This window comes from Rhinolophus ferrumequinum, chromosome 22 (assembly GCF_004115265.2).
Source record: "Rhinolophus ferrumequinum isolate MPI-CBG mRhiFer1 chromosome 22, mRhiFer1_v1.p, whole genome shotgun sequence".
In the NCBI taxonomy this organism is placed as follows: Eukaryota; Metazoa; Chordata; class Mammalia; order Chiroptera; family Rhinolophidae; genus Rhinolophus; species Rhinolophus ferrumequinum.
In genome coordinates this window covers 27,845,407-27,862,999 of record NC_046305.1, presented here as the reverse complement: position 1 = coordinate 27,862,999, position 17,593 = coordinate 27,845,407, and the positions used below count along the sequence as shown (strand labels likewise).

The 17,593-nt window shown below is 41.9% G+C and overlaps 1 protein-coding gene across 1 annotated transcript; it reads right to left on the bottom strand.

The window, feature by feature from the left end:
- Window positions 1-7,511: 7,511 nt before the first annotated feature.
- On the bottom strand, window positions 7,512-14,531 carry LOC117014375 (endogenous retrovirus group K member 9 Env polyprotein). The gene is made up of 2 exons (XM_033092158.1): window positions 14,319-14,531; window positions 7,512-8,999 (listed from the first exon to the last, which is right to left on the bottom strand). The coding sequence occupies exon 2, from the start codon at window positions 8,954-8,956 to the stop codon at window positions 7,529-7,531; it is 1,428 nt and encodes a 475-aa protein (XP_032948049.1). The 5' UTR covers window positions 8,957-8,999; window positions 14,319-14,531; the 3' UTR covers window positions 7,512-7,528.
- Window positions 14,532-17,593: the final 3,062 nt, after the last annotated feature.

Below are 17,593 nucleotides of genomic sequence, written 5' to 3'. Positions count from 1 at the left end.
GAACGAGGAAACAGACATGATTGGCTAGAAGGTCAGGGCCAGCAGGTCCAGTTTCTAAGTTAAAGTGAGCTAGCTGGAGCCCAGTTAGAGGATTGTGATTAGTGTACATGAGGTTTCCTTGACAGGTGTGTCCTATAAGTGCAGACTGATTTAGGTTTAGATTTGTGACATGGGTCGGGCCACTGGGGCAGCCTCCATTTTGTGGTTGCTGATATACCAATTAACTTTATCAGAAGTTAGCACACATGCAGAAATGTGTGTTAAAATTTGTGAAAAGGGAAAACATCAGGAGGGGGAAAAAAAAACCTTCACATGTAAGATGGTCAAGGTAACAGATAATAAACCTTCAAGAAAAAAACTAAGGAAGAGGGGACCAAAAGAACAGCCTGAAGCTGATTCAAGAGGAAATGAAGGTAGGAAGTAGGAAACAGTTTGTTAACTCTGAGGAACATGGAGGAGAGCTGTGCTGGTCTCCCTGTGGAACTGCACAGGTGTAAAAGAGAAAAGAATAATTTTCCCTCTACCCTTCTAGGTTCTTGGCTGAGACACCCCTGTAACAAAAAGACAGATTAACAGAAGTAAAACAAACAAGTTTAATAGCATGTATGCATGGGAGATACCCAGGAAAACTAACTCCCTGAAATGGCACAAGCTACCACCTTATATATCATCTCTAGCTAAAGACAAAAGAAGATGTTGGGTTTGGGGGCAGTTATGGGAGGTTATTAGCAAAGAACAGAACTAGGGTAAGGTTGTTATGCAGATTTAAGTTGTTGTCTTGTCCATTGATAGGAAGTTTCTAGAGATTTACTCATCCTGCTCTTTCTGCTCCAGAGAGGGAGACCCTTATAAATGGAGATCTCCTTCATAAATGTAAATGTCTCCTACAAAAGAGTAATATCTGCTCATTTTTAGAGTTTTTCCTTGTCTGCTATTTCTTAAAAATAATGAGCTCAAAATAATCCTTATGCCAAAGAGGCAAATTTTGGGGTGACACATTCTGCTTCCTTTCATATGTGTGCCCTGCCTGAAGCACTGCACCTGAGGGAATGCCATTCACATGATAAATGTTATAAATGCCTGTATTTATTACTACAATTTTTTGGGGGTGTATGTGGGAATAAAGTATCTTTTTAAAAATAAAATCGGTCTTTAGAAGAGGTGTTTTTTCCTAATTCTCACAAAGGTGACAGTGGTTGGGGGCATGCCTATAGTAACACTTGGAGAACAATTTGCAATGGAAGTAGAGTAGAAGAGTAGAAGTCAGGGTTTTATACTTGTCCAATGCCAACTAAGTATTTGTGTGACCCACACTGCTACCACTTCAGCTGTGACACCTTCGGGCCCAGGGTGAAACAAGTGAGAAGGCACTCACCACAACACAAAATTTAAGGGAGCACCAAAAATTCAGCCATCTACGTAAATAATATTTTTATGCAATATTTTTTTAAAATCAAAACATGCAAAAAATCCATGATGGACAAAATATCAAAATTTTAAATAAAAAGTGCTATGCCAAGCCAAGCCAAATTGGAGACTGAGTAAAAGGAGAAAATAGTAATATCGATACTGCCTTTAATCAAAATTTTAATATTTTGTTCTGAGGACGGAAAAGGGGCCACAGATTAAACCAGACAAGCTCAGGAAACTGAAAATAACCACATAAGATGGCATTAGCATAAAAAAATTCATAACTAAGGTGGGCATGGTGGGAAGTCACATCTTTAGCCTGAAGCTTCCTTAGTAAAGTCAATCTTCACCTTAAGTGAGCCTGTCTGTCTTATTGCACCTAAGATGACATTCTTGGAATGTCAGTAATCCCTTTTTCTGGACCAGAGCAGGAAACTGCAGAATCCCTCATTATTATTCTTGACCCCTGAGTACCACCTCTATGTGCTGTAAAAAGCGAACTATTAACTATCCTGCACCCCCCTATGATTTCATGTAATCTTCCTCCTTTGATTCCATGTATGAGATAAGTTGCAAACTGCCAGTTTGCAGAGCATTTTTTCAATCTGTTGAGATTTTGTTTCCCGGCAATTTTCGTCAGTTTAGCTCAAATAAACTCCTATAAGCTTTCTCTTAGGCTGGATGTTTTATTTCGTCGACAGTTCTCTGAGCTGCACAGTTCTCTCTCTTTCAGCCCAAAGTCAGGTGAGTCTTTAGAAATGAGTGTGAGTCCCTCATTATTTCTAACTGGGAAACAAACAAACAAACAAACAAAAAACCCCACTAATTTATGGTATTCCTTAAACTGAGATCATAGCCTCTCTGGTTGAGGCCTCAGGTGTTTGCTTGACTCTACTGGAGAAAATGCATCATTGAGACTCCCCTAGCATTTTGTACCTGCCTGAACCTCCCAATAATAGGTGAGTCTTCTAAGATGTTCTTAATTTCCCTCACAACCCTTCCCCATAAACCCCTGCTAAGGGCCAGTTGCTTTCATGTGAAGCAAACTTTTGTTCTATAGGTCCTCATGTAACTTCTATGAGGCAAACTGGTATGGAGTACTTATATCCACTTTATGGATGTTGAAAATGAAGCCAAGAGAAACTAAGAGACCTGCCTGAAGTCACACTTCAATAAGCAAACAAGGCTAGAACAAAAGCAGTGCTCACTCTACCACTCACCATCCACTGCAGAGGATGAGGAAGATGGGGTTCAAGGATTGAAAGAAGTGGCTCCCTCTCTTCCCAAGTGTAGCATGGGGGAAAGGACATAACTTTGGAGACAGACAAGCCTGGAGTCAAATGCTGTTACTGGCAGAGTGAGTCTCAAAAAAGACTTGGGTTCTGTGAGCCTCTATTTTCTTACCTCTAAAACCCTTATAAAGCTTGCAATCTGGGGATTATATGAAACAGGTGGAAGTGTTTGGCACACAGTAGGAGATCCATATATGGTACATGATGCTTAGGAAAGGGAATAGTGCATAAAAAATGGTTAACTTCTGAAGGGGAGCAGATTTTGCCATCCCGAAATATGTCTCTTTGGGATATTGATTATTTTAAGCTGGTTATTTTTAAGAACAAGAAGACTTAGGAAGAAACTTTGACCTTTCCTCTAATTGCCTAAAAAAATTTTAAGATAGAAGGTCTGTTCTAGGAATGAACCATCACCATAGATAACCATAGATAATGTAAACTAGGTGTGACAAACAAGAGAGGAACCTGGCAAGGTTTGATCAAAGTTCTCTCTGTAATTCATTTTCTTAGATGGCCCGGAAATATTTGCTTACTAAACATTAACTCTTTTCTCCCTGTGAATTGCCTTACTACCCTCTGAACTCCCAGAACCCCTGCCTCTTTTTCCTTAGACCAGAAAGACATATATACCTCATTTTGCCTTACTGTCTTTGTAATGCTTCATGCTTGTGGAAATTTCCGTGTGTTCATATTAAAATTTGATTTTCTCCTGTTAATCTGACTTATGTTATTTTAATTATTTGACCAGTGAAACCAAAGGTCCTCATTATTCTGAGTTGATGTAAACTGTAGTTTTGAAACAATCACTTTTTTCCTCCTTTTCTCTCTCAGCACACTTCACTGACCTAAACTTAGTTTCTCACCTTGGTGATTGTTGACCTCTGAGATAGCCGAAGAAGACAATAACCTGGATGTGACTAATGGTCAAAGTTCAAGCCCCTGGACGGCTAAGGAAAACATCTTTTTTTTTTAAATTTATTGGGGTGACAATTGTTAGTAAAATTACATAGATTTCAGGTGTGCAATTCTGTATCACATCATCTATAAATTACATTGTGTGTTCACCACCCAGAGTCAGTTCTCCTTCCATCACCATATATTTGATCCCCTTACCCTCATCTCCCACCCCCCGAGGGAAGTAAGAGAAAAAATAAACATGTGGGATTATATCAAACTAAAAAGTTTTTTCACAGCAAAGGAAACCATCAATAAAACAAAAAGGATCCTACTGAATGGGAAAAAATATTTGCCAATGATATATCTGATAAGGGATTAATATCACAAATCTATGAAAAACTCACTCAACTCAACTCCAAAAAAACAAACGACCCAATTAAAAAATGGGCAGAGGACTTGAAGAGACATTTTTCTAAAAAGGACATACAGATGGCAAACAGACATATGAAGAAATGCTCAACCTCACTAACCATCAGAGAAATGCAAATAAAAACCACAATGAGGTACCACCTCACCCCAGTCAAAATGGCTATCATCAATAAATCAACAAACAACAAGTGCTGGCGCGGATGTGGAGACAAGGGAACGCTTGTGCACTGTTGGTGGGATTGCAGATTGGTGCAGCCACTATGGAAAACAGTATGGAGGTATCTCAAAAATCTGAAAATGGAACTACCCTATGATCCAGTAATTCCACTCCTAGGTATCTATCCGGAGAAATCCAAAACTCCAATTCAAAAATCTTTATGCACTCCTATGTTTATTGCAGCACTATACACAATAGCTAAGACATGGAAACAACCAAAATGCCCATCGGTAGACGACTGAATTAAGAAACTGTGATACATTTATACAATGGAGTTTTACGCAGCCATAAAGAAGAAAGAAATCTTACCATTTGCAACAACATGGATGGACCTAGAGAACATTATGTTAAGTGAAATAAGTCAGACAGAGAAAGATAAGTACCATATGATCTCACTTATATGCGGAATCTAAAGAAAAGAATAAGTGAATGAACTAATCAGAAACAGTTTTGTAGACAAAGAGGAAAAACTGAGGGTTGCTAGATGGGCGGGGGTGGGGTGGGGGTAAGGGGGAAGGTGAGGGGATTAGAAAACAATCAGTAACCACAAGATGCCCACGGGGTTTGAAAATTAATCTGGGGAACTTAATTTAGTGGTTACCAGAGGGCAAGGGGGTTCATTTATGATAAAAACCCTTAAGAAAGTGGGAATAGAGGGATCATATCTCAACATAATAAAGGCCATATATGACAAACCCACAGCTAACATCATACTCAATGGGGAAAAGCTAAAACCATTCCCCCTAAGATCAGGAACAAGGCAAGGTTGCCCACTATCTCCGCTTCTACTCAACATAGTGCTGGAAGTTCTTGCCACAGCAATCAGACAAGAAAAAGAAATAAAAGGCATCCAAATTGGTAAGGAGGAAGTAAAATTATCATTGTATGCAGATGATATGATACTATATATAGAGAACCCTAAAGGCTCCACCAAGAAGCTATTAGAGCTGATAGATGAATTTAGTAAAGTAGCAGGATACAAAATTAATATTCAGAAATCAGTTGCATTTGTATATACCAATAATAAAACATCAGAAGGAGAAATTAAAAAAAACAATCCCATTTACAATTGCTCCAAAGACTATAAAATACCTGGTAATAAATTTAACCAAAGAAGTAAAAGATCTGTACTCAGAAAATTATAAGACACTGAAGAAAGGATTGAAGGAAGATATAAATAGATGGAAACACATATCATGTTCATGGATAGGAAGAATTAATATAGTTAAAATGTCCATACTGCCTAAGGCAATATACATATTCAACGCAATTCCTATCAAACTACCAACGACATTAATATAAGTTATGTTACAGCTCCTGAGCCCTATGGCTGGACGACCCCCTTAGTTACCTCTCCTTGAAACCATTCTGGACACTGGGACTGACCTCAAAACCTGAAGAAATGATTTATTACACTTATCTCACCTCTGACCAATTAGCTCCTAACATGACTCCAAACCCCTAACCCACAGTGTCTTATGATTTTGCCCTATATGATCTGTAACCTATACACAATCAGTGAGTCGGGTCTTTGAGAGCACAAGCTCGCCTGTGTCCAGATTGGCCAATTTTAATACACTAATTGCTTTCTTTATTGCAAACCCAAGCTTGTGCATTTTTTGGCCAAATCACACAGGCAGACAAACTTAATTATTGGGCTTTAGGAACACCAGCCATAAGAACCAACAGGAGGGAATTTTCCCTTTCCGATACTTCCCAAAAGTCAACTTAGGATAAGATACAAAAGTATTAAAATGGAGAATCAGCCCTTCAAAGAGAGTCATCTGGTGTTAAAAAAATGATTAAAGAAAACAATTTAGATGATACAAACAAACCATATTTAATACTTCAAAAAGCAGAGAGTCTCCATTTAGAAGACATAAAGCTTTTATAGTACAAAGAATAAAGAACAAAAAAAAAAGGAACAGAAAAACTGAAAGTATCTCATTGGCTGGGTTCAACCTTGTTTGGGGTGAGAAGACCCAGATTTGGTTTGATATTTGGGGATAGGTTGACCGGATATACTGTGTTTCTGATCACACAGAGCATTTATAGGGACACAAAAGTTATGTAAGTTTCAGTTTGCTGATGTGGCACCCTGGGCAGAAGTGGCTTCATCTTAGCGCTGGAAATTTCTTTCAACACTGGCATACAGCAAAGAGGGTATAAAATAATATAAATGGATCCATTTCAAAATGGAGTTGGAGTTGCCATCCCAGCGAGACTTCCTTGCATGTCTTACTCCTCAAACCTTTGGAATGTTGAAATAAGCTTTGGATTGGGCATAAAGCAACATTGTATGCCAAACAAGAACTTTCAAAGATAACAGAAAAGCAGAAATTCTCACTACTGGACTGAAAATTGAAGAAATTCTTTAGAATTAGCACCACCGTGCATAGCTAAAGAATAACTTAGCTTATCTGCACCTATAGAAATTCCTTCCTTGACTTATTAACATCAATAGAAATTTCTTCTTTCCGTTCATGTAATTATTCCTCTTCCCTTTCACATAAAGCCCCCTTGACTTCATCCCCTAATAGGAAAATTATTTGGGTTTCTGTCTGATCAGTGTTTCCCAAATAGCTATTTATGACGGGCCAGCTGTCACAGAATCGAACGCGGTCCCTGAACGGGGGGTGAGGATGAATGAGAAACACAAATGTGTGAGGGAGAACTGGTGCTCCAAATCGTCACCAGCCCCGAGTTTATTGTGCTCATGCCTTATATACCAGCAATGTCAAGGTTGCGCGCAAAGCAAATTCCATGAAAATCACTTTTTGCAACAAATTAGACATACCTATCAGCACATCCTGTTCTGCCGACACACATAAGAACATCTTGAACTCCCCTGTCCTTGACCCATTGTTCCTCCAGAGAGGGAGCATGATATGCTTGCAAGCTTCCTTGCAATCGGCCTCCCACATCTCCCCCTTTTTGTTTTTATAAAAGCAGTGTCCTCCTCCCTGAGGACGCCTGGTGACAGCGCCTGTCTGAGGTGTCCCCCTGTTGTTGCAGACGTACCTGTCATCGGGATTCCCATTTGTGTCATGGGGTCCCTGTCTTAGGTGGACTGCACGCGAGGTGGTGACAACCCGTCATTGGCTGACCTGCCCCTTCAAACCTGCTGAATCGGTGCTGTAGATTTCAGTCCCATCATGTGGAGATCAGTGGCGACCATTAGAATAGCACGCCTCCCAAGTCGAAAAACAATGGGCAAGAGACAGGACAATGCAGGCGCCTATTATGGCAGCTCCTAATGAGATAAGTAAGTGAGGCAAATTATTCAATCCCCACGGAGAGAAGGCTTGTTGGAGGTTGTCAGGATGTCCTGTGCTACCTGTGCAGGGTTAAAATCTAAGGGCGTAGTGGAGGTAAATGCCATTATCTCTTTGTGTAGTTGCAATAACTCCATAGTATCATTATTTTGTAACCAAAGTCCTCGTAGATGCTTCTTAACCTTTTCCCAGGATATCTGACTCTCATTATATGTTGTGTTAATTAGGCAGATATCCTGGTAGGTGGCATGACAACGAAGGGTATTTCTTAATTTTAAACCTTGGACCTCTTCGCCCAAATACATCACCATGTCATACAATGCATTGACCTTTTGTTCTAATTTCTTATCTATGGATTCCTGTGTCATAAAGGTTTCAGACACATTGTGGGAAAGTGAATTGACATAGGAGGCGGTTTGTACCTCTTGTGTTAGGGCCACAGCGGCCACAGAGGTAGCCGCGATAAGGGTAATCAAGGTGGTAATGCCCGCTATAATAAGGCCAACGGCTCTCTTAGATTTCTGGAGCGCCTTGTTGATTTCCTCTAGCACTTGTAGTCCCTTATCATCAAACCAAGGGCCACTATGTTTTACTGGTATCATGACAAAAGGGGGCTGATGCAGCAGCACCACAGAATGTTTTTCTGTGACATTAGAAACACAAGCACTCAGTAAGCAATCAAGGCAGGAGACATTATAAGTCCTATTATCACTATTAAAGGCAACAGACACGTTCCCTATAAGCAGCGCAAATGGAAAAGCGACGCAGGCGGATACATAAGTGTCTGTACCAGTCTGATTAAGCAACTTGACTTCCCCCATGGCCGCCCCGATCTTCCACCACTTTGTCTGGGGGAATCCCGAAGATGAGTACCAGAGTCCCATAGCCAGTCCTTTAGATGAGTCCGGGGGGTTTCCATACAAACTGTTTATGCCATGCGACCAATCCACAATGTACCTAGATGAACCTGTGATACTGTACTGCTGCGTGGTGTTTTCCTTACATGTCTTCCAGTAGATGGTCTTATCACTCTTACGATATTCCGTTTGGCACGTGGGGAAGTCTGAAGGGCTGGTACCACTGGGGCGTCCAGCAATCTGGATGGCGGCTGCGGGTCTCCATATTGTTACACACTGGTCCTTGCCACACAGAGTTCCTGTCGTTAGCCGAACACACCCATAGGTCGCATTATTGCGGCTAAGGCACATAGGAGTCCCAGAGCCGAGACCAGTGTAATCGAAAACTGTCCCATTGTCTTTGGCACCCGGTAGAGCCGGCAAGCCAAGAGCATCGGTGTCGTTCACATACACCTGTATTTCAGGAGATTCCCAGCTTACAGGATGCAGTAGGGGAGGATCAGGAACATAGGCCCAATATGTCTTATTAGCACTTCCACTAAGGACTAGGGTCCCCAGGAGCAGCAACAGGGTCAGCATGTCTCACCAGTCTCTCAGGAAGCCACCGCGGTCCAGAGGCGTCCTGTGGAAAAATACACACATGTCCTCGTCCCCATATGAGGACTGGATCGGGACCATGCCAGGTCCCTGTTAACGGGTCTCTCCATCGTACAAGAGCATAGGTATTTTGAGTGGTGGGATGCCAGAATCTGTCTGCAGCACTCTTGCCATACTTATCTAAAGTTAAAAAATTGAGAATAAAACGAGCATGATGAAGATAATTTTGGGGGGTCAAGGGGTAAAGCTCCCCCTTTTTTATTTTTAGTAAGCAAGTTTTAAGGGTTCTATGTGTGCGTTCCACTACCCCTTGTCCTTGAGGGTTATAAGGAATGCCAGTGATATGGGTAATATGAAACTGAGCGCAGAAGGTTGTGAACTCCTTGCTAGTATAGCCAGAGCCATTGTCAGTTTTTATTTGTCGTGGAACGCCTGTTTGGGAGAACATAGTCAAACAATGATGGATGACATGAGCCATGCGTTCCCCTTGCTGAGCTGTAGCCACAATGTAGCCGGAAAAAGTATCCACACTGACATGAACATATTTAAATTTACCAAATTCAGGGATATGAGTAACATCTATTTGCCACAGATCGCCGGGGCGTAAACCATTAGGATTTTCACCGAGGTGAGGAACAGGAAGATGCTGTGGACATGTGGAGCATTGTTTAACAATCTGTCGGGCAGCTTCCCGTGGAATATGGAATTGCAATCGTAAACTAGTAGCATTTTGACGATGTAAGCGAAGAGATTGGGCAGCCAATTCAATTTGGGAGAGGCCGATGAATTTTGTGGCTTCATCCGCTTGGGCGTTCCCTAGAGATAGGGGCCCAGGGAGGCCAGAATGAGCTCTAATATGGCCTACATAGCACTTGTATTTACGAGCCTGAATCTCTTTTTGAAGTTGTTTGAATAAGGATAAAATTGTTGGGTTTGAGGTCCTGATGAAAGGCACAGTCTCCAGATAAGCTAAAGCATGTACAATGTATTGACTGTCAGAGATGAGGTTGAACGCAGTGTCAGCAAAATCCTGGAACGCCATTAAGGTGGCTCGTAATTCGATAATTTGAGCCGATGCAGGGAAGACATGTAAAGTTCGAGACTTGCCTTTGGATATATAGACTGCCGTGCCATTGCTTGATCCATCAGTAAATACTGTGGGGGCTAGTGGGATGGGTTGTGGTACTATTATTGATGGAAAGATAAACTCATTATGGAGCGCGAATCGGAGGAGTTTATGTGGCGGGTAATGGTTATCTATTGTACCAGAAAAATTAGCAAGGGCAATAGCAAAACTGTCTGAGAGGGTAAATAAACCCTGAATTTGTTCCTTAGTAAAAGGGACAATAATATTGTGAGGATCCAGACCAAAATATTTTTGTGCTTCTAAGCGGCACTCTTGAATAAGACTGGCAACGAATTCATGATATGGAGTAAGATTTCTTTGGGCTGACACAGGCAGGTGTATCCACCTTAGGGGCCCATTCTGCCATAAAACTGCAGTTGGGGTGTGTTTAGTAGCCATAATATATGCAGTTAAAGGTTTATTGTAATCGCAGAACATGAGCTGCTGTGTTTGAATGGCTTGCTCCACTTTGTCAAGGGCGGCACGCGCCTCAAATGTTAGACTTCGAGGAGAGGATGGATCTGGGTCACCTGTTAGTAAGTCAAACAAACATTTTAGGTCCCCAGTAGTAATATTAAGAGAGGGACGAAGCCAATTGACGTCTCCTAATAATTTCTGGAAATCATTGAGTGTTTTAAGGCAATCTTTTCTTAATTCAATTTTTTTGTGGCTGGCTGTTAACATCCAGGAGTCTATATCCTAGGAAGGAATAGGGCGCACTTCTTTGGACTTTTTCAGGCGCGATGATTAACCCTGCCTGTTTCAATGCTAATTGTAAATGAGCATAACAAGCCAGGAGGGTCCCCTCCGAGGTGTGTGCAAGTAAAATGTCATCCATGTAATGAATAATATACACTCCAGTGTGGGATGCCCTAGTCCCAGCAATAGCTTTACTTACAAATTGTTGACATAGTGTGGGACTAGTAGCCATTCCGTGAGGTAAGACAAGCCACTGATATCTTTTCATAGGTTCCTGAAAGTTCGTACTAGGAACACTAAAAGCAAAGCATTTACAGTCTGCAGGATTTAAAGGTATAGTATAAAAACAATCTTTGAGGTCTAACACTATTTTGTAAGTATCTTTTGGAATTGCTGCAGGTTGAGGGAGACCCAGCTGTAAGGGTCCCATGAGTTCCATGGTCTCATTCACTTTCCTGAGATCTTGGAGTAGCCTCCACTTTCCTGATTTTTTCTTTATGACAAAAATTGGGGAGTTCCACGGGGAACTCCTTTATATGTCCCCTTTCTAGTTGCTCCTGTACTAGCAACTGTGCTACCTCGATTTTTTCTTTTGTGAGGGGCCATTGGTCTATCCACACTGGGGTGTCACTCTTCCAAGTGATGGCTTCTGCTGTTTTCTTGTGGAGTACAGGTAAACTCATGGCCCCGTGGGAAAATACCCCAAACCGGCACGATTCATCTGGCCTGTGGGGTTAAGTGGGTAGAGTCTGCCTTGGCTCATAGAGCCCAGCCCTTGTTGAGGCAGTAGTCCCTGATCGAACATTTGTTGAGCAATTTGCGGGTTGGGGCTGTATAAATACACACCCATATTCTGCATAACATCTCTTCCCCATAGATTTACAGGCAATCCTGGCACAATGTAGGGCTGAAATATACCTGAATGGCCTTCCTCATCCTGCCATGTTAATAAATCACTGCTCTGATTCGGAGATTGTGATTGTCCAATTCCCCGCAATTCTGTGGCAGTCGCCTGCATAGGCCAACTATGCGGCCAATGATCTGCAGCTATGCAGGATACATTGGCCCCTGTATCCAGAATGCCTGGGAATGTTCTATTTTTGACTCTTAACTTTAAAGTTGGTCGTTCTTTGGTTATCTCCTGTATCCAATAAACATCTGAGGATCCAAATCCCTTATTCCCTCGAGGTCCGGACAGAGCAGTCCCACCCACCTCAATATGGGGCAGCAAAATTAACTGGGCTATCCTGGTGCCTAAAGGAATGGTGGAGATGCTCGAGGGGGATTGAGTCATGACTTTAAGTCCCCCAGTGTAATCTTCGTCTATCACCCCAGGGGATACATGGATACCTTTCATAATTGTGCTACTTCTTCCTAAAATAAGGCCCATCGTCCCTATTGGCAGTGGTCCATATACTCCTGTGGGCAACGCTTGCATCCCCATTTCTGGTGTTAATACTGCGTAGGCGGAGGAACTGAGGTCCAGTCCTGCGCTGCCTGAGGTTGCCCGGAACAGTTGCGGAACGGATTTGTGACTAGCAGGGCCTTTTCTGGCTGAATCTGATCCTGCTCCGGTACCTGCAGGGCCCCATAGCATTGTTGTTTCGGGGCCTGGGGCTGGCCCCGCACCCAGTTTCCTGGCAAGGGGTTCCCATCTTTATCTCTTTTGGATTTGCACTCGTTTGCCCAATGTTTACCTTTTTTACACTTGGGACACAGGGAAGGTCCATTATTTCCCCCTTGTGACTGTTGTCCCTGAGGACATTGACGGGCCTTGTGTCCCAGTTTGCCACAAGCGAAGCAGGCCCCGTTTCCCTGACTACGATATCCAGCATTCATTTTTGTCTGTTGGTACATAATCTCCTTAATAGGTCTTTCTTGCATAACCGCTGCTTGGACTATGTCCTGGGTGTAAGACGGACGATGTCTGAACAGAGGCGGATATAATCTGAAAGAGAACCTTTCTTTCTAAAAGGCCTGATTGCCGTCTGACATGCAGAGTTAGCATTTTCGTAGGCTAGCTGGGTGACCAACGCCTGGGTAGCTGCTGAGTCCCCAAAAGTTCTTCCAGCTGCCTCCAGCAGACGGGATACAAATTCTTGGAAAGGTTCATCAGGTCCCTGCCTAACTTTGGACAGATGTTCTGTCTTCCGGGAGGTCTCCGGAAGGCTCCTCCACGCCTCTTTTGCAGCGTTTGTGATCTGCGCATAGGCCCCTACCTGGTATGCAAGCTGAGCAGGCAGGTCTGTATGTTGACCTTCGCCTGCTAACATATCAAAAATTAATTGGTATCTGCTGTTGGAAATTAATCTGTGCTGTTTTTTTACAATTCTCATAAAACTCTGATTTCCAAAGTAGGTAGTCTCCTCCAGTTAAGCAAGCATGAGCGAGACTCTTCCAATCCTCGGGCGGAAGGGCTTCCGTGGACATAGTGTCCAAGATAGTAATTGTGAAAGGAGCTGTAGGACCATACTTATTACATGCCTCTTTCAATTCCTTTAATTGCTTAAATTAGAATGGCTGCCACTCCCTAATCACTCCTCCATTACCATCCGGCCTTTCAAACACTGGGAAGGTAAAAAAATTACTTGTATCTTGCCCTGCATTCCTAGCCGCCTGTACAACCGACTGCAGTGGAGAAACACGCATCGTTAAAGAACTGGGAGCCGTGGGAGTTAAATTTACTAGAGGCGGCTCCCACACCGGAGGAGGTGGTTTTTGAAAGGCATTCCAAGGCGGGGGGTCCATCCCAGCCATCTGAACCGGGGTACAGGAACGTTCTTTCCAAGGAGGGTCCTTCTGAGGGGCTCTCCAAGGGTCTGGCCGGGCTGGAGTTTCTACTGTTGCCGTGAGGCGGGCCAAAGCACCCTGTACCTGCTTGAGTTGATCTGCAAAAGATTGTAATGTGGGCCCTGTTTTCTTTTCTATTTTAGGTTCTTTCATTAAGGCTATTAAGGGAGGATATTTGTCCCTTTCATATTCTATCGCCACTTCATCTAGGGCGGCCTGGGAGGTGGGATCAAGCCATTCATCGGATGGCTCACCATCCTCCTCCCCATGGGGCTTATGACACAGCGGCTCTGGAGGGGACTCTTTCAGACCTTCAATTCCCCATTCAGAGGCGGATCTAATTACTTCCTCCTTCTGTGTCTCCGGTTTAGCGAGGGACGTATCTTCCTCCTCGCAATTTTTTAAGGTTTCGATTTTGAACTGTTCGTGCCGCAAATCAAGACAATCTCGGATCAAGGTCCAAAGACCAAAAGTTTCTACCGGGACCTTCAGCGGCCCGTGGACTGTATAATAATCCTGCAACCTCTCTCCTACCTTAACCCACGTCTGTATATTAACAGTCCCTCCCTCAGGAAACCATGGACAAACCGTCTCTACGAATGCCAGGAAGCGTTCCAACTGATCCTTTCCTACTTTTGCTCCCCGGGAGGCAAGCATGCGCTTTAACCCCTTCACATATAGAGTGCGACTCCCCGCTTGACCCACTTTTTAACTCCCTGCCGTACTTACCGCTCCTCGCAGATAGCCTTCTTTCAGGCCGGGCCCTTTCACCGAGCGGTGTCCTTCACCGAGTCCCCTGTTTCCGGTCCCTGTTCGGGCGCCACCTATGATGGGCCAGCCGTCACAGAATCGAACGCGGTCCCTGAACGGGGGGTGAGGATGAATGAGAAACACAAATGTGTGCGGGAGGACTGGTGCTCCAAAGCGTCACCAGCCCCGAGTTTATTGTGCTCATGCCTTATATACCAGCAATGTCAAGGTTGCGCGCAAAACAAATTCCATGAAAATCACTTTTTGCAACAAATTAGACATACCTATCAGCACATCCTGTTCTGCCGACACACATAAGAACATCTTGAACTCCCCTGTCTTTGACCCACTGTTCCTCCAGAGAGGGAGCATGATATGCTTGCAAGCTTCCTTGCAATCGGCCTCCCACAGCCATTCTTTGGATCTCAAATAAAAGCGTGTTGCCTCTCACTTTGACAGTTTATTTTTAGGTTAACAAGGGACAGGAAGGGGGGGGGGAATGGTAATTCATTTTCCCCCCAAGTATTGAAAAAATTTAGAAACAATGCTTCCTGGTCGAGAATGGAATTGAAAATCATCTTGTCTCACTGTGAGATTTTCATACAAAAACATGCATCATTTTGCTATTGTAGTAGTGAAATTCTGGAAACTACCTAAGAGTCTGACCATAGGGAAAACCTAGCAGAAGTTACCCTTTTGTAAGGGACATTTACATTTATAAAGAAAATCCCTATTTATAGGGTGTCTCTCTCAGTACTAGGATGAGAAGGATGACCCTAAATCACCAGAGAATCTTATCAATAGAGGAGAAACTGACTTAAATCTGCATAACAAACATACCCTTTACTGTGATTTTCCTGATAACCTCCCCAATTGGCCTCTTCCTCAACATCCTTCTTTTGTCTTTAGCTGAAGATGGTAGCTTGGGGCATTTAGGAAAGTTTTATTGTTTTCCTGGTGTGAAAGAAAAAGGGGCTACATAATAGACCAGACAAGCTCAGGGGGTCACATGGCAGGCCTCACAAGCTTAGTGACCAAAAGTAACCACACAGGATGGTCTGATCAGAAATTTCTAACTGGGCAAGTCATGTCTTAGATCTAAGCTTCCTTAGCAAAGGTCAATTTTTATCTTAAGAGACCCCTCTCCATTGTTCTTGTACATCTAGGATAACATACCTTTGAAATGTCAGAGTAATTTTCTTTTCCAGATTACTTGAATGCACAATTGCTGGCACCAGAGCACAAGACCACAAAACTCGTCGCTGTTACCTTCCTGTCTGCATATAATCTCTATTTATTATAAATGTTCAATGTTAACTACCCTCGACCCACCAATGTAAAATAAGTATGTGTTTCTCCATTTGTCTTTTTATCTAATCCTAGAGGTTTCCTTGCTTTGCTTTCTCCTTAATCTACCACAAATGGATTTCATGTAACCTTCCTTATGTTTTCTCCTTTGATTGTAAATGTATAAAATAAACTGCAAAACTGCCATTCTTCAGAATATTTCTCTCAATCCCTTTAGAAAGATCTCAAGGGATTGTGGGCATAACCTTAAAAATTTGGCTCAAATAAATTCTTATAAAATTTATCTATAGATCTGGACATTCTTTCATCAACACTGGGTATGTCCCATGTATACAGGAGGTTGTGAATGAAAAAAGGGTTCTAATTACATAATGATAAAGGATAAGTCCAACGAGAGGGCATAACCCTTGTAAACATTTCTGCACCCAACATAGGAGCACCTAAATATATATAAAGCAAATATTGACCAACATAAAGGGAGAGTTTTACAGTAATATAATCATAGTAGGGGTCTTCAACACCCCATTGACATCGATGGACAGATCTAACAGACAGAAAACTCAACACGGAAACAGTGGTCTCAAATGACGTACTAAACCAGATGGATTTAGTTGATATTTTTAGAGCATTTCACCCCAAAGCAGCAGAATACACATTCTTTTCAAGTGCACATGGAACATTTTCCAAGACAGATGATATATTAGGCCACAAAACAAGTCTCAATAAATTTTGTGTGTGTGTGTGTGTGTGTGTGTGTTTAATTTATTGGGGTGACAATTGTTAGTAAAATTACATAGATTTCAGGTGTACAATTCTGTATCACATCATCTATAAATTACATTGTGTGTTCACCACCCAAAGTCAGTTCTCCTTCCATCACCATATATTTGATCCCCCTTACCCTCATCTCCCACCCCCCATCAATAAATTTAAGAAGACTGAAATCATATCAAGTGTCTAATCTGACCACAATGGTATTAAACTAGAAATCAATTACAAGAAAAAAACTGAAAACACACAAACACAAAGAAGCTAAATAACATGCTACTAAATAATGAATGGGTCAACAACAAGACCAAAAGAGAAATGAAAAGATACCTAGAGACAAATGAAAATGAAAACACAATGACCGAAAATCTATGGAACATAGTCAAATCATTCTTAAGGGGGGAATTCATAGCAATACAGGCCTACCTCAAGAAACAGAAAATCTCAAATAAACAACCTAACCTTACACTTAAGGCAACTAGAAAAAGAACAGTGAACAGAGGGTACAACCCTTGTAAACATTTATGCACCCAACATAGGAGCACCTAATTATATAAAGCAAATAATGACCAACATAAAGGGAGAGTTTGACAGTAATATAATCGTAGTCGGGGACTTCAACATCCCAAAATGAGTAGAAACAAGGAAATAATAAAGATCAAAGCAGAAATAAATGAAACTGAGTCTAAAAAAAATACAAAGATTAATGAAATGAAGAGCAGGTTTTTGAAAAGATAAATAAAATTGATAAACATTTAACCAGACTTATCTAGAAAAAAAGAGAGAGGACCCAAATAAATAAAATCAGAAATGAAAAAGGAGAAGCAACAAGTGACACCACAGCAATACAAAGGATTATGAGAAAAGATGAAAAATTATATGCCAACAAATTGGACAATCTGGAATAGATGAATTCCTAGAAACATACAACCTTCCAAGACTGAATCAAGAAGAAACAGAAAATCTGAACCAACCAGTTACTTCTAATGAAATTGAATCAATAATCAAAAAACTCTTAACAAACAAAAGTCCTGGACCAGATGGCTTCACAAGTCAATTTTACCTAACATTCAAAGAAGAAATAACACCAATCCTTCTTAAACAATTCCAAAAAATTCAAGAGCAAAGAAAGTTTTCAAACTCATTTTATGAGGACACCATTACCTTGATTCCTAAAC